Source organism: Tympanuchus pallidicinctus, unplaced genomic scaffold, assembly GCF_026119805.1.
Source record: "Tympanuchus pallidicinctus isolate F22 unplaced genomic scaffold, pur_lepc_1.0 scaffold24, whole genome shotgun sequence".
Lineage (NCBI taxonomy): Eukaryota > Metazoa > Chordata > Aves > Galliformes > Phasianidae > Tympanuchus > Tympanuchus pallidicinctus.
In genome coordinates this window covers 5,069,490-5,091,197 of record NW_026294741.1, presented here as the reverse complement: position 1 = coordinate 5,091,197, position 21,708 = coordinate 5,069,490, and the positions used below count along the sequence as shown (strand labels likewise).

The 21,708-nt window shown below is 51.1% G+C and overlaps 4 protein-coding genes and 2 non-coding genes across 8 annotated transcripts; 4 read left to right on the top strand and 2 right to left on the bottom strand.

Annotated features, from left to right (window-relative positions):
* The first annotated feature begins 1,561 nt into the window (after nt 1-1,561).
* CCT6A (chaperonin containing TCP1 subunit 6A) lies at nt 1,562-8,338 on the top strand. 2 transcript variants are annotated; one of them, XM_052689235.1, is made up of 14 exons: nt 1,562-1,581; nt 2,565-2,628; nt 3,109-3,243; nt 3,826-3,999; nt 4,157-4,260; nt 4,989-5,099; nt 5,401-5,560; nt 5,813-5,895; nt 6,302-6,398; nt 6,820-6,967; nt 7,080-7,213; nt 7,321-7,423; nt 7,753-7,825; nt 7,988-8,338. In XM_052689235.1, the coding sequence occupies exons 1-14, from the start codon at nt 1,577-1,579 to the stop codon at nt 8,058-8,060; spliced, it is 1,464 nt and encodes a 487-aa protein (XP_052545195.1). In that variant the 5' UTR covers nt 1,562-1,576; the 3' UTR covers nt 8,061-8,338. The 2 variants fall into 2 exon arrangements, with proteins under 2 accessions (XP_052545195.1, XP_052545194.1); XM_052689234.1 differs by lacking the exon at nt 1,562-1,581 and adding an exon at nt 2,162-2,339.
* Nucleotides 3,595-3,726, top strand: LOC128083758 (small nucleolar RNA SNORA22). The gene has a single exon (XR_008208176.1). It is a non-coding gene; the product is annotated as a small nucleolar RNA SNORA22 (small nucleolar RNA).
* Nucleotides 4,717-4,847, top strand: LOC128083757 (small nucleolar RNA SNORA15). Its single transcript, XR_008208175.1, has one exon. It is a non-coding gene; the product is annotated as a small nucleolar RNA SNORA15 (small nucleolar RNA).
* A 1,099-nt stretch (nt 8,339-9,437) lies between the features above and the next one.
* SUMF2 (sulfatase modifying factor 2) lies at nt 9,438-12,883 on the top strand. Its single transcript, XM_052689238.1, has 9 exons — nt 9,438-9,583; nt 9,814-9,970; nt 10,052-10,166; nt 10,523-10,567; nt 10,718-10,868; nt 11,114-11,169; nt 11,567-11,651; nt 12,229-12,391; nt 12,684-12,883. Exons 1-9 carry the CDS (start codon nt 9,526-9,528, stop codon nt 12,787-12,789), a joined length of 936 nt encoding a protein of 311 aa, XP_052545198.1. The 5' UTR covers nt 9,438-9,525; the 3' UTR covers nt 12,790-12,883.
* Nucleotides 12,884-13,385: 502 nt separating this feature from the next.
* PHKG1 (phosphorylase kinase catalytic subunit gamma 1) lies at nt 13,386-18,272 on the bottom strand. 2 transcript variants are annotated; one of them, XM_052689236.1, is made up of 10 exons: nt 18,167-18,272; nt 17,358-17,467; nt 16,713-16,888; nt 16,324-16,378; nt 15,771-15,836; nt 15,381-15,544; nt 14,887-14,977; nt 14,414-14,567; nt 14,208-14,333; nt 13,386-13,706 (listed from the first exon to the last, which is right to left on the bottom strand). In XM_052689236.1, exons 2-10 carry the CDS (start codon nt 17,438-17,440, stop codon nt 13,455-13,457), a joined length of 1,167 nt encoding a protein of 388 aa, XP_052545196.1. In that variant the 5' UTR covers nt 17,441-17,467; nt 18,167-18,272; the 3' UTR covers nt 13,386-13,454. The 2 variants fall into 2 exon arrangements, with proteins under 2 accessions (XP_052545196.1, XP_052545197.1); XM_052689237.1 differs by having other exon boundaries at nt 17,358-17,469; nt 18,174-18,221.
* Nucleotides 18,273-19,159: 887 nt separating this feature from the next.
* On the bottom strand, nt 19,160-21,225 carry CHCHD2 (coiled-coil-helix-coiled-coil-helix domain containing 2). The gene is made up of 4 exons (XM_052688997.1): nt 21,113-21,225; nt 20,442-20,667; nt 19,738-19,897; nt 19,160-19,391 (listed from the first exon to the last, which is right to left on the bottom strand). Exons 1-4 carry the CDS (start codon nt 21,160-21,162, stop codon nt 19,381-19,383), a joined length of 447 nt encoding a protein of 148 aa, XP_052544957.1. The 5' UTR covers nt 21,163-21,225; the 3' UTR covers nt 19,160-19,380.
* Nucleotides 21,226-21,708: the final 483 nt, after the last annotated feature.

Genomic DNA, 21,708 nt, shown 5'->3' with positions numbered 1-21,708 from the left:
ACCATGAACCTGAAGTGTCAGCAGCCAGCCCTATGCGTTACAGGTGTGTAGGATGGAAGATTCCTGCTTTCCACAGGGCATCAGCCCTGCAGGTCACAGAACAGCAACAGGGAAAACATAAAATACACCGTGCCTGCTGCTCTGCCTATGGGTTTGACAAGGCTGCCCTCTACTGAGAACAGCCTGGAGAAAGGATTTTGGCCAAAAAAAAAATTACAAACCAGAGAAGCAAGAATAGCAAAATGTTTGTGTGTTGAATGTGTGCTCTAGAAACTGGGGCAGTGCTGGGAATTCAGGTGTTCTGACTGGGCACTGAGGCTGTGCACCCTAAATATCAGCAGTGCAGCCTCTCAGGGCTGGGTGGTTTTGTTTTTGCTTTCAGCAGGCCGGTAGCATCCCAGGAAAAGTGAAGAATAAACATTAACAGAATTCCAGAGCGCAGTTATGAAATACCTAGTGTAATTTCCTGCATTTTGCAATGCTCGATGTTTATTTTTAATGATTACAGCAGGAAAAAAAAAAAAAAAAACTGAGTAAGGAAGAAAGGAAGAAAGAAAAGCAGCCTCCATCCTAAAGAATCAGCATTAAAATATTTCACAGGAGGTGCACCCTGCTCTGCCAACCAAAAAAGCTCCAGACTTGCAGTATATGGTTCTCAAACATCAACTCTATCTAAAACATGTAAAAATCAGAAACCCACACATACTGTCATCTGTCCCCTCCAGACTTGTGAGTTGGAATGATGGGCCATGCATGGCGCTTTGCCCAGAAACCTGAAATCCTCACCCAAAACAGCAGAGCAGGTTACCAGCAAGTGCCATACCCTACTGCCAACATCAGCAGGGCTGGTGAGCCTGCCCTTACACTTGATCCTCACTGAGCATTTCAGTCAACCTCCCCCAAAACTGTATGAATTGGGTACAAAATCATACTCGACAATTAGGGTTTACTACTCGTAGCTTGGAGTTTGCTACCTTAGCTTAGTGTTCACTACTGGAAGCAGCATGGAAACAGGAATGGCCCATTGCATTGCTCAGCATCAATGCAGTGGATTGCAGAATCTCTGCATCCCAAGCTGCCAACTGTGGGAAGGTGTGTGGGGATTTATTCCGCGCTATCCGTTATTTTGGGGGCAAGCACTTTCCTTACAAAATGAAATAAGAGTTGCATCAGGCCTGGTATTGCCAGCCACCCCAGGTGCAGCAAGCAGGTGTGTGGGGGCATAGGGCTGGATGGGGCAACACGGTGCAATCTGTGGTGTGTGTAAGGAGCCCTGGCAGCAGCTCTCAAGTACAACTATCCATCTTCTGTCTCTTGGGAGCTCGAAGCCGTTACAATGTGTACACTGTGCAACAAGGACCGGCCCTGTAAGCTCAATGTTTCCAGCGCTCCACCAGGATGCCTTAACTTTAATGCTGTGTTTAACTTCCACAGGTCTCAGCATTGCTCGGGGAGAGTTTTCCCCCCTATTAAAGACTTGCAGATCGTTCAGAACCTTGGAAGGTACATGGGCTGTGCTGCAAGGTGGTGGCTGCAAGGGTGCTGAGCTGATGGAGCTGCTGCCTTGTTAGGTAAAATGAGGTAGGTAAGATGATTAACCTCAGTTCTGGATTTTGACCAAGAACCACTTCGATTATTAATCCATGCCGCTTAACTATTAATTCTGTCAACCTAAGGTTAAATTGGCGTGTTTAATTATTGATTCTCATGGTTCTGTGAACACGGCTAGGATATCTGTCACATGAGACAGGCGGTGGAATCACCACAGGCATTCAGAGCCATGGAGATGTGGCACTGAGTGGGCACGGTGGGCTGGACTTGGACTTGGGGATTTGAGATCCAACCTGAATGATTCCATGATAATGAGTGCATGGGATAAGAACGACCAAGGAACTCAGCCCGTTCAAAAGCCTCGTTCACACATTCATCCCCTCGCTGCAGCGGACAGACCGAAGTACCCATCCCACCTCCCCCCATGACCGCCCGCCTCCCAACCGTCGCTTCCCGGCAGCCCCTCAGCGAGAGGGCGGCAGCTTCCTGGCAGAGCGACAAGCCGCTCAGCCAATGGCGCTGCATTTTGGAGGCCTACGGACCAATAGGAGTGCACGCTCTCCGGAGTGTTCTAGAAGGGGCGGGCGGGGAGGCGCGGCTCGTTTCGTTCCCGCCCCATCCCGGCCCGGCCCGGCCTAGCGTGGAGCGGCAGCCATGGCGGTGAAGGCCCTCAACCCCAAAGCCGAGGTGGCTCGCGCCCAGGCCGCCCTGGCGGTGAACATCAGCGCTGCCCGAGGTCTGCAGGACGTGCTGCGGACCAACCTGGGCCCTAAGGGCACCATGAAGATGTGAGGAACCTCGCGCGGCTCCCTCAGAGGGCGGGCCGGGCCTTCCCGCCATGCGCCTCAGCGCGCGGGCGGCCGTTGGGACCTGAGGGGAGAGCGGGGCTGCGCGGCGGGGAGCGGAGGCGGAGGGCGGGTGTGGGACGGGCGGTGGGCTTGGGGCCGGGGGCCGGGGAGGGCCGTTCGGAGGCTCGCTCGCAGGCTCGCTCACCCTCTTCGTGCTGCCCGCAGGCTGGTGTCGGGGGCCGGAGACATCAAGCTGACCAAAGATGGCAACGTGCTGCTGCAGGAAATGGTGAGCGGTGGGAGGAGGGGGGTCAGGGGGAGCGGAGCCTGCTTGTGGATGTCCCTGTGAGGCGCTGTGGGGGTTGGGGGCCGACTGCCTTTGTGTGGGATGTGGCACCGTGTGTCTGGTGGGAGGTGAGGCTGAATTGGCTGCTCTGTGGGGAGCCTGTTCTGTGCCCACCGCCCTCTGGTGAGGAACCTCCTAACACCCTCCCCGGCTCAGCTCCCTGCCATTCTCTGACGTACTGTCGCTGTTTGGGTCCCCAAGGGAAAAAGAAGATCTTATTATATAGATTAGCTCAAGAAATTTACTGTCAAATCTAAATGTCTTTTGTTGTTAAGAGGGATTATGTGTTGAAACCAGCCGAACTGCCAGGAATCATTGAAACCATCATCTATTCATTAACAATCTTGGTTAGCTAGTTTTAGATTACTTGCTACCTGTACCAGTGCCATAAAGCTTACTATTCAGTTTGTTATTTTTGTTTAGCAAATACAACACCCCACAGCCTCCTTGATAGCAAAAGTAGCAACAGCACAGGATGACATCACTGGAGATGGTACCACCTCAAATGTCTTAATCATTGGAGAGCTGCTGAAGCAGGCAGATCTCTATATTTCTGAGGTATGTGTGCAGCATTTCTTTTGTAGATGGGCAAGTAAAAAAGCTTCACCTGAAAATGTTCAGCTTTGGTTTTTTGTAGTGTGCTTGGTGCTCAAAAACATGGAAATCAAATACGTCTTTCCACTTAAAATGAGCGTGTCACAGAACTTATAAAATGGAGAAAAGCTAAAGAGGACCTAAGGCTTGTTCTGCTTATTTATACTGTAGCTTTTAACAACGTTGTGCCTGATTCATGCTGTTATCTTTGACTGTTTTGTTTGAATGAAAACATTTCTTATCTGCATGCTAATGAGGAAATACTCTATGCTAGTAGATGTTTTGGTAGTATAAGTTGGAGAATAGGCATTCATATTGCACAGTGAACACCCAAGTGTGCTTGATAGTTCCCTTGGTTTAAATTCTGTGCTAGAATAACCTGTGCTTTTCCTCTGCATTGGAAGGATTGGCATTCCTTTTATATGTATTCAGAAGGACAGTACATTTTGTTATCACTGTAGTGCGTATGCTCCCTGTTCTGCTTACAGGGAAAGCACTATTTTATCTTACTGTTGTCTGATTACGTCCCTTCTTTTCTTGCATTAGGGCTTGCACCCTAGAATAGTAGCAGAAGGATTTGAGATTGCAAAGGAAAAGGCACTTGAAGTCTTGGAGCAGGTCAAAGTAACCAAGGAAATGGACAGGGAGACCCTTATAGATGTTGCCAAAACGTCCCTTCGTACTAAAGTTCATACTGAACTTGCTGACATCTTAACAGAAGTAAGTGTCCATGCATCTTCATCCCCTTTTTTGTGTTGTGCTCCAGGTTTTAAGCTGCTGGGTTATTCCTTTGGCGAGGAGCAGATAGAAGGGTAGATAGAGCTTGCACTTGAGAGTCTGATGGCCCTTCTGGGGATCCCCCTCTCCTCTATTTCAGGCTGTAGTTGATTCTGTTTTGGCCGTCAGAAAACCAGGTGAACCTATTGACCTTCACATGGTGGAGATCATGGAGATGAAGCATAAATCGGAAACTGACACCACGTAAGTAATGAGTCTCCTCAAGCTTCAGTTTAATGGTATCCTGAAACTGGAGTGGGTTGTTTTTTTGTGTGTGTTTGGGCTTTTGTGCTGTGGTTATTTTTTCTGTTGGAAGAACATGGGTGTCTCAGAGGTGCTGTTGGAAAAATCATTAGGGAGTGAGTGAAAGAAAGGCAGAAATACAAGTTTGAGCCATGAGTGATCTTGGCAGCATAAGTTTCCCAGCCACTGAACTTGACATACTGACAAGATGTTTGAATAGCAAAGAGTAACACTGCCTCAGACTTCAGCTTTGCTGCAGATGGGCATGGTTGTTTGCTTTATAACCATGTGGTACTGTCTGCGTCTTGAGGATGCTTAATATATTCTCAGCTTCTGTGAGACAGTAGTGATCAGTACCTGAAAACTGGGTTGCAGCTGTCTCACTGGGTGTTCTTCGTGCCCTTATATTTCACAGTGGCATGGACGAATTCTGCGCTAGCTGTCTTCAGTAGCTATTGCAGTCAGACACCGTGCCAGAATAAATTCCCAGTTTACACTCTGGCATGCTTCTGTATGTGAGTGGGCATGCCCTTGGGAGTGGGAAACAAGATCATTCTTTGCTTCTAACTCAAATTCACAGACAGTTCATACTGGATGATGGCACTGCTGGTTATCTCGAGCAGTGTGTGCTTACATTAAGTGCTGGTCTCTGACCATCTTGACACACAAGATGCTCATTGATCTTTCAGGCTGATCAGGGGGCTGGTTTTGGATCACGGTGCTCGCCATCCTGACATGAAGAAAAGGGTGGAAGATGCCTATATTCTTACTTGCAACGTATCTTTAGAGTATGAGAAAACGTGAGTACACAGCACCAGCATGTAAGACACATTTTCTGTTCCTCAATTCCTTTAAGTTGTGCTTGAACAGTAGGGCCACAGAGATGCTCTTCTGGAGCATGGCAGATAGTGTAGAAGTGGGGGTGGAAAAGGTGGAGCTTCCCTTTTCCAGAAAATGGAAGCAGAGGAAATTAGTAACTGAAATAAAATCTGCATATTGATTTTTAGAATGTTACTGAAAGGATTCCTTCTTCCTTGAGCTGCTTAGCTCTGCGACACAGAGGACAGCTAATTTTCTTACTGCTTTTTTTTTCCTCTCCAGAGAGGTGAGCGCTGGGTTCTTCTACAAAAGTGCAGAAGAGAGAGAGAAACTGGTGAAAGCAGAAAGGAAATTCATTGAAGACAGAGTGAGCAAAATCATAGACTTGAAAAGAAGAGTTTGTGGTGACTCAGATAAAGGATTTATTGTCATTAACCAGAAGGTGAGATAAAGAGTATAACTAAGTTGGGGAAAATAAGCAGAAATGTTGGCTTTCTTGGCAGGTTTGGTGCTTGACTCGTTTAGTGCAGTGCTTTGCCTGCAGATAACTGAATTGAGGTTGATGAACTCACAGTTACGTGCAGTTCCTTCCTCAGATTTCTTTGAGTGCTGAGGAAGAACTTATTAGTGCCAACCTGAGGGGGGATTTGTTTCTTTGTTTTCTGATCTTGATGGTCCCTTCCTTTGTTTCCAGGGAATTGACCCATTTTCCTTGGACGCGCTTGCGAAAGAAGGAATTGTTGCTCTGCGCAGAGCCAAAAGGAGGAACATGGAAAGGTACCCTTTAGGGAGAGAAGGGGTAAATGCCTTGCTCTTCCAGACTGCGCAGTGAGTCACATCTGGCTTGAATCAGCTCTTAAAGGCTGTCAGCAAAAAGTCATCTTCAGTCTGAATGTTACTAGAGTAACTCAGTGTATTTGATACGAACTGGGAAGTTCAGTACAAGGAGGGACGTAGGAATTGAAGCCACCTGTGCTCCAGGAATAAGTGCCTCTTCTGGAGAGGCTTAATTCTGTGGGTTTGTTTGTTTGTTTTAGTGAAGAGCTTTCTTACTAAAAGAAACAAAACTGTTGCAAGCCCAGACCTGCAGTATTTTGTGTGCTGAAATACTGCGGTTTGTGTTGGTGACTTCATGTTTTACTTAATATGAGAGAATTGCTAAGCAGTAAACGAACTCTTTCAGACTGACCCTTGCGTGTGGTGGTACTGCTATGAACTCTGTGGAGGATCTCACTCCTGACTGTCTGGGACATGCAGGTCTTGTCTATGAGTACACACTGGTGAGTACAGCGAGGCTTTTAGTTGAAGCCAAGTTAAATGCTTCTGGTATCGCTTGGCCCCAAGTTTTCTTCTGTATTGATGTGACTGTGTGTGGTGTTTCCTTGCAGTACAGCTCCTAGAATAAGCAGTATGAAGAAATGCAGTAAATGCAGAAATAAGCAGTATGAAGATGGGATTTTAAGCCCCACTGTCTGCCTTATATTTGCTCTCGTCGCATTGCTTATTCCTACTGATAGATCCATATTTTAATATCACGAAGTTAAGAACATGAGAGGAAGATTCTGCTAGGTTCTTTCTACTAGACTTTGCTTCTCATCACTTCTTGGGATGTTACTCAGAACTGAATCTGAAAGTGCCCAGTGTTTTTTTTATTCATGTTTGCTTAACATATGTAAGGTGAATAACTAACCCTGTTCATAGGGAGAAGAGAAGTACACCTTCATTGAGAAGTGTGACAACCCTCGCTCTGTCACCCTGTTGATCAGGGGACCCAATAAGCACACACTTACACAAATAAAGGATGCAGTAAGAGATGGTCTGCGTGCTGTTAAAAATGCAATTGAGGATGGTAAGTCTCAGCTACAGCTCTCCTCAAAACTGATGACTTGTGTGTAAGTTAGCTCTTCAAATTGGAGTAAGTTCTTGTTGTGACGCCTCCATGTTACTGCTTTGCCTTGTAGGATGTGTGATTCCAGGGGCAGGTGCACTGGAAGTGGCAGTAGCTAATGCTCTTATTAAGCATAAACCCAGTGTAAAAGGAAGAGCCCAGCTTGGAGTTCAAGCTTTTGCTGATGCTCTCCTCATCATTCCTAAGGTATGAAGACCTCCAGAATAAAGGGACTCTAAAGCACTCTGGGATCCTTAGCATTTTCTGCAGGAGGCCTCTTTACATTAATGTGAAGTAATGTTTTTGTCTCCAAGGTTCTCGCTCAGAACTCTGGTTACGATCCCCAGGAAACACTGGTGAAGGTTCAGGCAGAACACGTAGAATCTGGGCAGCTCATTGGAGTTGACTTGAACACTGGTAAGAGTTTTCGAAAACCATGGAATCTCATAAAATCAGCTTGGCAGTAAATACAGAGCAGCAAAACAATGCTGCTGAGGGATAGGAGTGTTTCTAGGAGGCCAAAACTATCACGGACCAGCTCTGTGAAGCGTAAGATTGCTCTTACTGCAGAAGGCTCAGCTCTTCGTGGAAGGAGGCAATACAGAATGCCTTGGCAGGTGTGCTTTGTAATGCTTAAATGCAGTGTGTGCACTTTGTACACAGCAAGTAATTTGAATTGTTAAGCAGCAGGATTCCTCCCTTGAATTATGGAGACTGGTTGTTTAAAGATTGTGCCTCCTTCCTAGGTGAGCCAATGGTAGCTGCAGCAGCTGGAATCTGGGACAACTACAATGTCAAAAAGCAGCTACTTCATTCATGGTAAGTGCTGTGGTGGTTTCACTTCAAATAGGAACGGGTTGACAAGATTGGTAACATGGGTGGAACGAAGGAATCTCTATTAGAGGAAGCTGTCTTGCAGTGTAGGAATAAAGCTGAGTTGTTTGTGCCAAAACAAACGTTCTGTTTATTTACTGTTCCCAGCACGGTGATTGCTAGCAACATTCTCTTGGTGGATGAAATTATGCGAGCTGGAATGTCGTCTCTGAAAGGCTGAATTGGATCTGGTGGTGGTGGTGGTCAGCTCCAGTAGTGCCCTCTGGAATGCCTTCAAGAAGTCCACCTAAAAGTGCTTTTTTGAGCCACGGTGGATTTCCCCAGCAGTGGAAGTCACTGCTGTAACTAGCAGCACCTCTTTGGTAAACGCGGCCACTGAAGATATTAGCAACTATGGAAATATTCGGTTCTAAAACATCAGTTATTTATTTTTAATTTCTCTGAAGTGTACAACTGAAGTTGCTGTCCTTTTTACCCAATAAACTGTTATGTTCTGTGCTTTCTGTGTCCGTTATTGAAAACTTAGCGTTCTGTGGACCAAAGTTTTGAACTTTGTTCAGCACTTTGAGGACAGCGCTGGGCCGTGGGCTTGGATTTGTGTTTTCTGGTTGCTGGCTCTGCAGTTGGGCTTTGTGACTGATTCCAGTCTTTGGGGTACAGGGTAGAGTCATGATGCTGCTTCTGGAGTGCAGGGGTCTGTGTGGAATTGGTGCAGAGCATCTCATGCAGGTGGACTATGGCAATAATTTGTTTTTTTTCTTGCTCACAAATAAAGCTTTTTAGTTTGTGCGCCTCAGGAAGGTTTGAAATGTGTTGCATGTTGTCTTTCTGGCCATAGGTGGCAGCTTAATGCTTTCTGCTGTTTGTAAGCAGAGGCTGTGGACACTGCAGGAGATGCAGAGTGCTGTGTTCAGACCAAGCCTAGCAAGCAGGGAGTTGTGCAGCACGAGCAGGCTGCTGCTGTGTTACATGACTTTTGTCTAGTCCTCATCTTGTTGGCGTTATCAGACTGGGGCTCAGAATGTTTATCCTGCTTATACTGAGCCAGTATGAGCAAAGGAGATGTTGGGTTGTGAGGGGATGAATACAGGATGGACTCAAGTGCTGAAATCCCTGCAGCAACTTGATGCTGTGGAGCAACATTAGTAGGGCTGGGTGTCCCGGCCCTGTGGTTGTTATGGCTGCAGGATGGGAGTGGCTGGAGCTGCTGCCCTGAAGTGGGGCTGAGAAAGGGAACGACCCCAGGGAAGGTGTTTAGATCCCGTGCAGCCCTACGGCGGGGCTGAAGGCGGTTCGTTTGCCTCCTTTCGGTACTGTGTACCAGCTTTCTGTCAGGGCTGCGTGACTGGAACGAGCGACCTTTTTAAAACTTCAGATGTGCACCTAAAGCGCACCTGGTGGTGTGGGTTTGTCAGTAGCCCGGGTAACAGGAGGCTTTTCATACGTGGAGGTGAGATATCAACATTTACGTGCAATGTAAAGCATCCCTTTTCTTTAAAACGAAAAAGCACGCGTGCCGTAATTGGAAAGCACATGCAGTAGGCGTGGTGTGGGGGAAGTGCATCCCTTCCCCCCGGAAACATTTCCCCAGCCTGAAGCTCTTCTGGGTCACAGCCCTGCGGTTCCGCTGCTGATGCGTTTTGCTCTTGGCGCTGCCGGTGCTGCTCGGCTTTGTTCCCAGGGCGATGCACGGAGCGGCGCTGCTTTGCTGCTGCGTGCTGGGCTGCAGCTGTGCTCTGCTGGGTGAGCTGAGAGCGCTGCTGCTTCAGCTCGCACCGCTGCCTGGCTTCCTGCATCCCCCTGCAGAAGCAGAACTGTATAAATGCAAATTGCAGTCGCTTGTTACATTGCAGTGTGTATCCAGCATATGAAGTGGCTTTTTTTTTTTTGTTTTTTGTTTTGGCAAATTAGGAATGCTGCGTTGTGCTTTTAGGTTTACCCGTTAATGTTTGTACCGACTGCTTCACTTTCAGCGTTTGGAAACGATGAGCACATGGTGCAGCTGCCCGGGGGGAAGTTCCAGATGGGCTCCAGCTCCACGCAGAGCAGAGATGAGGAGGGGCCCATCCGGGAGGTGACAGTGAAGCCCTTTGCTATTGACAAGTTCCCTGTTACCAACAGGGACTTCAGGTGAGCTGCTATCGCAGGGCTGCTGGCGCAGCTCTTGGAAAACTCTGCCACGGGTGTCTGAGCGTGTTGTGTTTGTGCCAGGGAGTTTGTTAGAGAAAAGAAATACAAAACTGAAGCGGAAGCGTTTGGCTGGAGCTTTGTCTTTGAGGATTTCGTATCAGAAGAGCTGAAAAAAAAAGTCACCCAAAAACTGGAGGTAAATCTGAAGCCTGGAGGGAGATCAAGAGGTTTCAGTAGGCGTGGGTGGCATCGTGGGGGCAGCTCAGCGATGGGGGAGGTGGTGATTGGCCAGGGAGCGTGGAGTCCCCATCCCTGGAGATGTTCCAGAACTGTGCAGAGGTGGCACTGAGAGATGTGTTTAATGGGCATGGTGGGGTGGGCTTGGGGATCTAAGAGGTCTTTTCCAACCTTAATCATTCTGTGATTCACAATAACCCGGATCAAACAGTTCCCAGCCTACCACATCTTCCTCTTTCCATGCTGTAGGATGACTGAAGGGTCTCTGGGGAGGGGGGCAGTACGGCTTTAATCCGATGTTGCTTTTTTTCCCAGTCTGCTCCTTGGTGGCTGCCAGTTGAGAAAGCTTTTTGGCGACAGGTGGGTGTGAAGCAGGCACAGTGGTGAGTTCTTTCTTAAAACCAAGCGGAAAATAGCATCTGTTTCCTCTGTGCAGGCTCCCCACCTTGCTCTGTTCAATCCTTTTTCTTGGTGATTAATGAAACTGATGAAGATCACTGCAATTTACAGCCTGCAGGTCCTGGCTCTGGCATCGCAGACAGATTGGGGCACCCAGTGCTGCACGTGAGCTGGAACGACGCGCAGGCGTTCTGCAGTTGGAAGGGAAAAAGGCTCCCAGCTGAGGAGGAGTGGGAGTTTGCTGCCCGGGGAGGCCTGGAGCGTAAGTAGGCACCCCCCTCCCTGCTCACATCCAGTGGCTTTCTATCATAGCATATCCTGAGTTGGAAGGAACCATTTCAACCTGGAAATAAATGGGACAAGCGGTAGCTTAATGTGCTTCCCTCAGCAAAGCACTAAATGCCATCTGGTGGGTGTACAGGAGCTGATATATAAGCTGAGCAGAAAACAGCAGCCACAACAAATGAGAGAGGATCCTTGGATAACTGCTCACTTCTTCTTCAACAGAAAGGCTGTATCCCTGGGGAAACAAATTCCAGCCAAACCGGACCAACCTGTGGCAGGTGAGCTCACACCAGCTGTCCTGGTCGCATTGAGCAGTGGTCAGCTGGGGACTTGGGTGCATAGCACTTGGTTGTGAGGTACTGGAGAGCTCCTGGGGGTTGTCCACAGTGTTCCCAAGGGAGCAGATGGAGCCCAGTGCCCCTGGGAGACTGGGATTTCACTTCTCCCAAAAAACGACACGTTTTTTTGCAGAGATGATTATTTTTCCCCTAGGATAACTTGAGATGGTTGATCACCTCTCTTGGACACAAATGCGATGTGCCAAGTTAATCTGCAGTGAAGAGTTATTTGCATTGTTTAAGTGCAGTTGGGCTTTATATACTTTTTTTTTTGTAAGAAGCAGGACTTTTCTTCTCTGCAGTTGGTCTTTGCTTAATGTCATCTTTCCTTACCCAGGGTGACTTCCCAAGGGGGGACAGGGCTGAGGATGGCTATCACGGTGTGTCCCCGGTGGCAGCATTCTCACCTCAGAACAATTATGGTATGGAGAGGCATCACTGCCCAGCTCTTTGGGTACAATCTACTCACCATTCAACGCTAATTATAAACCCTGTAGTTGTAGCAGAGTTTCAAATGTGAAATGGGATCTCATCAGCATCTTGACAGTGTGAGTGAGCCCAGTGAAAGTGTTGTTACTGCAGCTGATGTACAGCTGGAGCACTTCACTGTGCCACCCCACGCCCATTAGCAGGCAGTTATTCTGCATTTCCATGGGATTTATTTGAAAATCCCAGGCGTGTTGGAGGGCAGCAAGTGCCATTCCCTCCTGGGGGTGGAAAATGGTGGGGGCATTTAAGATAAGACAGTTATTCAGCAGCTGTCCAGCTGCTGCTAGGGGCTGGTTAGCACTACAGCAAGGAGCTTCTTGTTCTGCTGGGATCTTTCAAGGATGTTAAAGCCCCATCTCCCCATGCACAGAAGTGTTTTTGCAACCCCATAATCCTAATATGTGTAGGTGTGGCACAGCGGGATGTGGCCAGTGGGCATGATGGGGTGGAGTTGGACTTCATGATCTTGGAGATCAACAGTAATGATTGTGTGGGAACCTTCTGTCTCAGGAATCTATGACCTGCTGGGGAACACCTGGGAGTGGACGGCCTCACAGTACAAACCACCAGGCCGTCCCCAGCCACACGCTGAGGCGATGCGTGTGCTGAGAGGGGCCTCATGGATCGACACCGTGGATGGCTCTGCAAACCACCGGGCTTGCATCACTACCAGGTCAGTGCCACTACTGCTTGTGCTTTCTTCTTCAGCTGTGTAAGAAGGGGTTACTTTGTCTGTTCCTACCTAGATTTGTTGAGAAGCATTTAGGAAAACACTACAGATATTGCTAAAAATTCTGATGCTGTAAATTCATTCCTAATTCCTTCTCAAATAATTCGTTTTCCATCAAGTGCTTATAATTGAATGCCTTTCTAAAACTTAGGTAAGTGGGAGCATGTTACACAGGGTTGCATTCACCAGTCTGAGCACTAACCATGCAGGACTCCTAACTGGGTATCTTTCCCAGGATGGGGAACACACCAGACTCAGCCTCCGACAACCTCAGCTTCCGCTGTGCTGCCGACGTCCCGAGTCACACCACTAAGAGCAGCAGAACCAAACCTGAGCTCTGAGGAGGGCACCTGGCACGACCTGAGGGTAGTTTCTCCTGTGGAGATGGACAGTAATCCCCAGAAACCATTTTCATTAAACCAGTGAAGTTTAAAACTCATTTCTGCATGTCTGGGTGCTGAGCAGCGATTACAGGCAACAGGCATTTTGTCTCTAATGGCCCACGGGTGCTGCAGACATTACATGTCTCCTGGTGTGTCTACAGCAATCAGGCACAGGAGCCCTGGGCACAGTGGGTTGAGGACAGCCTGCCAGGCACTGCTTGTCTCTTAAGTCCAGCAGAGAGGCTGTGGATGCCCTGTCCCTGGAGGTGTTCAAAGCCAGGTTGGATGGGGCCCTGGGCAGCCTGGTTTAGTATTAAATGGGGAGGTTGGTGGCCCTGCCTGTGGCAGCAGGTTGGAGATTCATGATCCTTGAGGTCCTTTCCCACCCAAGCCAATCTGTGATCTGCTGCTCTACTGGTGGCAACTACTCCAAAGCAGTCCCTTAGAGCAAGTCAGGAGAAAACCCAAACTGGGTTCTACCCAGCATGCACAACAGCCATCTGCACCTAGCTCGAGCCCAGCAGGTTTTAAGAAAAAGCACCAAAAATCACCGGTTGGTTTGGAAATACTTTACTTGCCTTAACTCTGAGCAAAACCCAACTCAAGCAGCAGCGATGCTGCCATCAAAACAGCTCTTCCTCGGCCGCCAGGGCGAGCAGAACAGCCTTGCAGGTGTTCTCGAAGAGCGCGGCCCTGTTCTGCGCCTCGCCCTTCTTCACCCAGTGCCGGTAGGTGCGGAAGGCGCAGGCGTCGATCAGCTTGCGGATGGGCTTCAGCGCGTAGGGGTCCCGCACCACCAGCTCCCGCGTCACCGCCTTCACCATGCGGTACTGGTAGTAAATGCGGACGGACGCCAGCACGGTCAGACAGATCACCTGTGGGGAAAGGGGGAGGTTGGGACCCTGTCTCACCACTCAGCCCTGCCCCAGGCACCACGGCTGCGTGTCGCTTCACCGCCTCCAGGGATGGGGGCTCGGCCGCTTCCCTGGGCAGTCTGTTCTCCTGTCCAACCTAAACTTTCCCTGGTGCAACCTGAGGCTGTTTTCTCTTGTTCTATTGCTTGTTGGCTGGGAGAAGAGACTGCCCCTCTCACGCACTATGCTCTCCTTTCAGGCTGTATGTGCATAAAAGTAATGGTATTTACTTGTAGATCAGTAAACTATGCTCCTAAGTGTCCCATCTACCATGAACTGCATAGAAATATCACACAGTAGTGCTGGAAGAAGTGTCCCCACCCCGGTGCTGCATCCTGCCGAAGCCTAGCTCCATCAACCCTGCTGAACACCATTTCTTCCTCCCCATCCAGAACACCCATCCCACGTTCTCCTCCTGGGTTCAGGGTGCCAAGGCGTCCCTGCTCCCAGCACCAACCTCACCTTGAATTTCCGGAAGGGGCTGAAGTGTCGGACCTCCTCCACGTCGTACTGCTGGAAGAAGGGGTGTGCCAATGCCTCCCTCGCCGTGTACCGCCGCTGTGGGTCCACCACCAGGAATCTGGAGATCTGCAGGACAGCAGCGGATTGATCCCATGGCGTCCCAGCCACCTGCTCCCCACTGTATTTCCCCTTTCCTCAGCACCCACCAGGTCCTTGACGGTGTCAGAGCGATCATCCCACTCTGGAGAGCCAAACTGGTAGTCCCCGTTCATGATCATCCGCAGCATCAGCATCTGCTTGCGGTGCCAGAAGGGAGGTGAGCCAGCCAGCAGTGTGTACATGATCACCCCGGTGCTCCACCTGCAGGAACCCAGGAGGACACACCAGCTCCAGCAGCACCCAAAGGATCCATACCCCACGCTGGAGGCAATGGGGTGCAGGGGCCAGCCTGGAACACTGGGGCTTAGGCTCCAGCAGCTCCATGGGGACGTGGGTGCATCCAGGGTCTGCTGCTTACCAGGACAGCCCCCTGCAGCCCCATGGAACACTTTTTTCTTTTTAAATGCATTATTCAATTCCTTGCAAACCCTAAAGCTGGTCCCAATGAGGAGCAATTCCTGCTGTGCCTCAAATCATCTCATTTTACAAGCACCCCAAGGACAGAGGGCACCTCACTCACATGTCCACTTCTTTCCCATAGCCCTCATGTTCATCATCCATGGAGCAGTGCAGGATTTCGGGGGCCAGGTAGCCAGGTGTGCCACAGATTTCTGCAAAACAGGGGCAGAGCATCCCCTTAGGGATGACTGTGTCACACTGAAGCAGCTTGTCCTAGAGGGACAACAAGATGTGTTCAGATCCTTGCAGTGATGGTCATGGCAGGGAGCGACTGCACCTTGTGTGCATCTGGCTGCTGGCTTAAGTTGGTGAGTTACAATGAATTATAATGTGAGCGAGGAGAGCAGGGAGGATGCTGCTGGAAGGAGATGCCTGTTGTTGATTACGTTGCTCTTTGCAGGGCAGGAGGAAAAACTTGATGAATAGAGTAATGAGGGTCAACTGGAGGATAAAGTGGATAAAACACTGCAGTGTTTTCATGGGAAGGAACGAGGCTGGAGAGGGCTGCACCAGCACCAGCTCACCATGGGCATCATGTTAGCGCTGTGCACCCACCTTTGAGCTTCTCGTTCTCACGCAGCTGGCAGGAGAAGCCAAAGTCTGTCAGCTTAATGTTCATGTCATCATCCAGGAGGATGTTCTCCGGCTTCAGGTCGCGGTGCACGATGTCGATGGAGTGCAGGTACTGAATCACTTCCAGCAGCGCGTGCATGATCTTCCTGGGGAGGGGTGACAGCATTACTCCCAGTGCCCGCTGGCACTGCGCTCCCAGGGATGGGGACAAGGACAGGGATAGGGGCCACACAGCTCAGCCCCCGTGCAAAAGCCCCAGCACCCAAGCACAGGGGCACAGCCCGGGTGGCATTTTGTTCCTGCGCGCTGTGCTGGCTGCACAGCTGTACTTGGAACTCGTGCTCTGGTTTTGCAGCACAATTTCAGCCTTACCTGGTTTCCTTCTCGCTTAAGGTGACCTTCTCAGTGAGGTAATCAAAGAGCTCCCCTCTTTTCATCCTGCATGCAGGAGGGAAAATCAGCCTCAAGACGTGGACTGCCTGGGGGTTACTGTCCCTTATCAGCCCTATGGCGCTAACTGCACAAAATGACAAGCTGACCCATTAATAAGAAAGGGTTAAAAATGCCTTGATATCTTGCAAAATGGCAGGCAGGAGGAAGAAAGGCTGTACACAGAGCAGGCAGGGCCCAGTGGGTCCATCGTGGTGCCACGAGTTGCGGCGTTGTGCCAGCCCTGGTCCTGCTGGGCATATAAATAACTCCAAGCTCCCACCAAAGGTTATGGGGAAACCTGAGCTGCTGCTGATTGAGGGGAGCAGAGCTGAGGCTGAGTGAGCAGACTCCTTCCTACCTGAAGCAAGACCCAGTCATGTCCCTGTTTTGCCCATTGGGGTCAAAGCAAAAAAGCTGGGGAGAGTTTTGGCTGTCTGTATGGTGGAAATGTGGAGAAATGGGGACAAATAGGGCTTGGGGAGCTGGTACTTACAGATCGAACACCAGGAAGAAGAAGGTGCTGGACTCATAGCTGTCCTTCAGCTGGACTGCAATGAAATGGAGCTGTGAGCTCTGTGCAGTGTGCTCCTTACCACACACCCCATGCACAGAGAGCTCCTTTCTACTAACGGACTGAAAATTGCTGATCTAATTGCTAGCTGAATTAACGAGCTGATCTTCGTTAGCGTTTTGATCAGGAACTCAGGAGGGAGATGGCCAGGCAGCCTGGGCAGAGGCAGAGCAGGGGATGCTCTGAGCAGGTGCCCTGCATCGTGCCAGGACCGTGGGTCTCACAGAGCTCTGACATCCAGGGGTATCACCCCAAAGCCCTTCCTGGGCTCGAAGAGTAAACGTGGCAGAAACCCTCCTGCCCCGACTCACTGACGTTGGGGTGTCCCGAGACCTTCCGCAGGATGTCGATCTCCTTGGCTGTGGCCTCACGCAGCTCCTGCACCTCCTGGGGGGAGATGTTCCCTGCTGTGATGTCGATGATCTTCACGGCATACTCCTGCCTGGTGGCTTTGTGGATGCACCGGCGGACGACGCTGCTCACCCCCCTGCCAGGAACAGCACAGGAACGATGAGGTATTTTCCCATCCCCATTTGCATGACGTGCTGCGGAGGATCAGGATGGAATCGCTTTCCCACAACTGGGAGATGCACCCGATGATCCTCATGGGTCCCTTCCAACACGGGTTATTCTATAAACTAACAGGGACGTGGTGTGAGCTCCTGGGAGGGGTCCTGAGCTGGGGAACCGTGGCTGGGCAGAGGGGTGGAATGGGATGATCTTTAAGATCCCTTCCACCCCAAACCATTCCGTGAGTCTACGGCTTCCCCCCCCACCCAACACAGCCCCACAGACACACAGTGGGGCTGTGGTGTTTTCCTGGCTTAGGGGGACAAACTTTGAGCAGATGGAAAGAGCTTCTACATGCTATTTTTAACCCTGTGGTGCTGTGGGCTCTGATCATATCAGATTCCTGCTGTGATCGAGCAAAACAGTTTGTCAGAACCAAGCTTTACCTGCCCAGAACCTCCTTCGGCTCATATTTTTCATAGAAGTCCTTGGACGTGTTCCAGTCTGGGAGGTCCTCCTCCTTTGTCATGGTTGGGTCCTGGCAGGTGGAACAGGTCTGGGGGGAGAATAGCTCTGCTGGTCCCAAAACATCAGCCTATACCACCAGCCGGGGACCCTGCTGAGCTTCGAGATCCACCTCTCTTCCTCCCACTCCCGTTATTTCCAGTTCTAACGCTTCTTTCTCCCCTCTTTGTTATGTGAATTTGTCCCAGATGGCTTTTGGCTGAGAAACAGTAGGAGAAAATGGCACGAAAAGGGAAGGGAGAGGAGAGCTGGAGCTGCTGCCAGCACTGCAGGGTCAGCTGGGGCCGAGGTGCGGGGTCGGGCAGGGCAGCACTTCTGGGTGCCAGCAGCGCCCAGCCGGGCTCCGAACCTCCCCCCAAGCAGCGCTTTGTTTTCTTCCCTTTTAAGCTGCTGCTCGCTGCCACAGCCCCAAATGTCGTCGTTGGTGGCAGCCCGAATTGGATAACAGGGATGGGTGCGGGCCGGGGCGATCCCACACAGCCTGCTTTGCGTCGGGTTTGCAAGCATATCGATTAACGCCCGCCGTTCGTACATTTATACCATCAAACGCAGCTGCTGGGAGACGTGGGAGAAGCGCTGACCCGATCTGGGGCTCAAATCCTACACGAGCCGCGCAGAGAAAACGCTTCTATGGGGAACGCGGGCTGGGTGTCAGCGCGCGCCGCCCCGCACCGCCCTGCCGGCCCCCCGCGGCCCGGCATCGCCTCCCCCCGGCCCGGCCTCGCCTCACCTCCCCTCGGCTCCCGCAGCGCCGCCGCCTCAGCCGTGCGCCATCCGCCCGCCCGGGGCCGGAAGCGGAGCGGGACGGGAGGAGGAGCGGAGGAGGGGGAGGAGCGGCGCCGAAAATAACGGCGGGGCTGCGGGAGCGGGGAGCGGCTGCCCGGGGCGGGGCGAGGCCGGCGGTGCCCGCAGGGGCGGCGAGTCCTTTTCCCGCTTTGCTGACGAGCGCGGCGGTCGGGCTGTGCTCTGTGCTCTGCGCTCTGCGCTCTTTGCGCTGCTTCGCCCGAACCACCCGGAATTGGTGTTTCTGCCCCCGTCCCTCCACGCCGGGCGGCACACACCGCTAATTTTATCCGTTCGCTTCCAGGAAATGCGGCTCACAGAAGTGAGGCTCTAAGGAACAGGTGGGACGCGTGACAGCAGCTCGGCAAGAAGGTATTTGGGGGGATATTTTTTAAATGACTCGTGTTACTGCGGGCTACGAGTCCCACATAACAGCGTTTCAGCCCTTTTGTCTTGGAAGCGTGCGGCTGCTCGGCATGGCAGAGCTGTTCGTGCGATGCTCCACCGGGTTTTCAAGTAGAGGGATGGCATTTCTCAGCCTCTTGAAACTGAATACAGAAGCTGTAGTCAGAACTGTGATTGGTTGCAGGCTGAGCTGCTGCACGCAGAGCATTGCAAAATCAGCCCTAACCTCCCTCCTCAGCACACTGTAATAAGCAGAAGTTGCCCTGGGGTTCAGATACTCCAGGAAATGTCAGTCCGAGCCCCGAGCCAAGGCTGTTCCTGCTGTGCTGCACCTCCAGCCCTGCAGGCACTTTTCATGCCAGCACCTGACAAGCGCGCTCAGCCTGCTAAAATCCCTTCATGCCTGCTCACCTTCAATCCTCAACTCACCCAGCAGTCCAAAACCCACCAGAGCAAGGTACCTCCAGAGTTTATTTGTACGCCACATCACTCACATTCAGCACAACAATTAAAGAAACAAAATAGTTAGCCCTAATCAACTCATTCCACTTTATTGATCATTTTTTCCACTGTGTGTTCAATTAGTTTGCAGTTGTATCACAGCTGTAGAGGCTATGGCAGAAATGAAGCCACAAAGACAACAGTGTGACTACAAGAAACTAACAAGATATCAGACAGCTTTAGACTATTAGCAAAGCTTTTTCATTCATAGGTCAGTTCTTGTAAAGTGGTCTTCAGCAGCCTTGGTCTGGAGGCTTAAGCTAAACCTGTAAGATAAGAAGTTACAACAGTTAATCACGTGAAGTTTTAGACCCAGAGGGGGATGGTGCCATCCCTGCACACCTCCAGCTCAGGCTGGAGGGCTGTGAGCACTGATGGAGCTGTGGGTGTCCCTGTGCACTGCAGCAGTGGGACCAGATGGCCTCTGGGGGTCCCTTCCATCTCAAACCACTCCATCATCCCTGCTATAAGGCAGACACAGGCTAAGATGTTCCCCCTCACCCCCCAGCATTTGCTGACAGGTGCTGAAGATTCAGCAGTCCAGACCCCCGTCTTTGGCAGTTCCTTGTCCTCCCACATCAGCACACTTGGCTGGCACTGCTGTCTGCTTACCATTAGCAAACCTGCACTGCTTCAGCACTTCACTGAAGCCCTCGCACAGCTTGAGGTCAGTCTGGTTCTGGGCACACTCCAGGAACTGCTTCATTTCATACTGGCAAGGAGCAAACTGCTGCTGCTGCTGCTGGTAAGCAGGCTGAGCGGCCTGGGGTTCCTGAAACAGCAGACACCTCTGTAAGCACCCCCACACCTGCTCCACCCATGAAGCCGTGCCACCCCTGCGCTGCTTTCTGTGCACTTCTTCCCTGCATTTCTGTCATAGCACATTACTTCTTAAATGGAAAGTACAAAGTCTCCAGTGATGACATGAGGCATTCTGAGCAGTTGTGCAGGTTACACGCACTTAAGTAACTCTGGATAATACCCGAGAGCAAGGCAATAGCACTATACTGATGTCTCAGCAGCACAAGAGGTGACTGCAGGACAATAATCTTGCAATAGATCTTATCATTATCAGACCTGGAACATGGAAGTCCCCTGTGAAATCAAGGGTACTGGAACACAGCTGTGTGCACTGCAACATGTGCGACCCTTTGAACTACTTTAATTTGGAGACCAAGTCAAGAAAGTTGCTTTAGAATTCCTAGCCAGAACTTGTGCAGTTTTTAAGGCTGTAGCAGTTACTTCAGCCTATACACATCTACTCTCTCCAGGTAACCCCACCTCAGCAGTCAGCACCCAGCCGTGCCTTCCCTTACCTGGTAAGTAATGTCAGGCCTGGCAGCCTCAGCGCTGCTTCCTCCACCAAAGCCTCCGGTCAGTGCGTGACCGATGGTGTGCCCCACAGCAGAGCCCACAGCGACTCCTGCTGCCGTCGTGGCCATCTGCGCCATCAGCCCGGGCTGTTTTGGGGCAGGAGCAGCCACGGCAGAGGCGGGTGCTGGTGCAGGGGCTGGCGGTGCTGCTCTCATCTGCGGCGCCCGGCTGCGAGGACAGAGAGCTCACATTCCTGCTCTGAAGGGCTGAGGCCTCAGAGAGCAAACACTGGCAATTCCTCCTCGCGTGACCCCACGCACAGATAGCAAGGACACGGCGTTCCAGGCAGTTTTGTTTTACACACCGCAGGAGCTTTGCAGCTTTTTTTGTTTTTTTTTGTTTTTTTTAAAGGCCAGCACATCCCCATCCCAGTAGCACGTTATGGGCAACGAGACCCGACCCGGAAGGGGCTGCTCAGACACGGCCTTAATGCTACAGGGAACCGATCCCCCTCCACCCAGCAAAGCGCCCACTCCGCTCCAGAGCCCCGAGCAGCGCACGACCCCTCTGCGTCACCCACCCCGACACGGCTGCGAGGCCTCTGCGGCCTACAAGGCCCTGGGGCGGGGACCCGAGAAAAGGGCCGGAAGGTAGAAGGCCCAACAGCGCTCACCTGGCGGGCGGCGCAACGCGGGACGAGCGGCTGCGTCCCCCTCTCGGCATGGCGGCAAGCGGGAAAGGAACCGGGACAAAATGTAACCGCGCCGCTGAAGGTCAACAGACACCCGCCGCGCGCTGCGTCACTTCCGCCGTGCACCGTGTGCCACTTCCGCCGCAGCGAGGGGCGGGGCTTGCTGTGGTCACGCCCCCTTCCTTCCCGCCTGAGGCGCTGATCCTACTGCGTTCGAAGGAGGGAATGCTTTGGACAAAACGCAGCTTGTTTTGGAAACCTGCTGCCAGCTCTTAACCTTAGCAGAGCTTCAGAAAAGTGTGAACCGTTTAATAAGAGTTGTAAGAAAGACCAAAGTCATTCCATAGGAGTGCAATTAAAGCACAGTCCCACAGCTCGCTGCCGTGCTGCGAAGCTGCTGCACCCACAGCATCAATGCATTAATTAATTAATTAACGCAGCACGGAACTTGTCTGGGTTTTTAATATTTTTAGTACCTAACCTACAGACAATAATGGAAGTGAGCCCAAGTGACCAGTCTGCATGAGATTATACCTAATGAGTTCATAAGCTCTCTGATAACCTAAACAGGAAGAGGC

Coding starts and splice junctions, on each gene's coding strand:
- SUMF2 (XM_052689238.1), top strand. CDS start 9,526: ATGCACGGAGCGGCGCTGCTTTGCTGCTGCGTGCTGGGCTGCAGCTGT. Junction 9,584..9,813: donor CTGCAGCTGTGCTCTGCTGG/GTGAGCTGAGAG, acceptor CTTCACTTTCAG/CGTTTGGAAACGATGAGCAC. Junction 11,652..12,228: donor CTCACCTCAGAACAATTATG/GTATGGAGAGGC, acceptor CTTCTGTCTCAG/GAATCTATGACCTGCTGGGG.
- CCT6A (XM_052689234.1), top strand. CDS start 2,206: ATGGCGGTGAAGGCCCTCAACCCCAAAGCCGAGGTGGCTCGCGCCCAG. Junction 7,424..7,752: donor TGGAGTTGACTTGAACACTG/GTAAGAGTTTTC, acceptor CCTCCTTCCTAG/GTGAGCCAATGGTAGCTGCA. Junction 7,826..7,987: donor AAGCAGCTACTTCATTCATG/GTAAGTGCTGTG, acceptor TACTGTTCCCAG/CACGGTGATTGCTAGCAACA.
- PHKG1 (XM_052689236.1), bottom strand. CDS start 17,440: ATGACAAAGGAGGAGGACCTCCCAGACTGGAACACGTCCAAGGACTTC. Junction 15,837..16,323: donor TTCTTCCTGGTGTTCGATCT/GTAAGTACCAGC, acceptor TCCTGCATGCAG/GATGAAAAGAGGGGAGCTCT. Junction 15,545..15,770: donor TTAAGCGAGAAGGAAACCAG/GTAAGGCTGAAA, acceptor ACCCCTCCCCAG/GAAGATCATGCACGCGCTGC.
- CHCHD2 (XM_052688997.1), bottom strand. CDS start 21,162: ATGCCGAGAGGGGGACGCAGCCGCTCGTCCCGCGTTGCGCCGCCCGCC. Junction 20,668..21,112: donor CGCGTTGCGCCGCCCGCCAG/GTGAGCGCTGTT, acceptor CTGTCCTCGCAG/CCGGGCGCCGCAGATGAGAG. Junction 19,898..20,441: donor GGCCTGACATTACTTACCAG/GTAAGGGAAGGC, acceptor CTGCTGTTTCAG/GAACCCCAGGCCGCTCAGCC.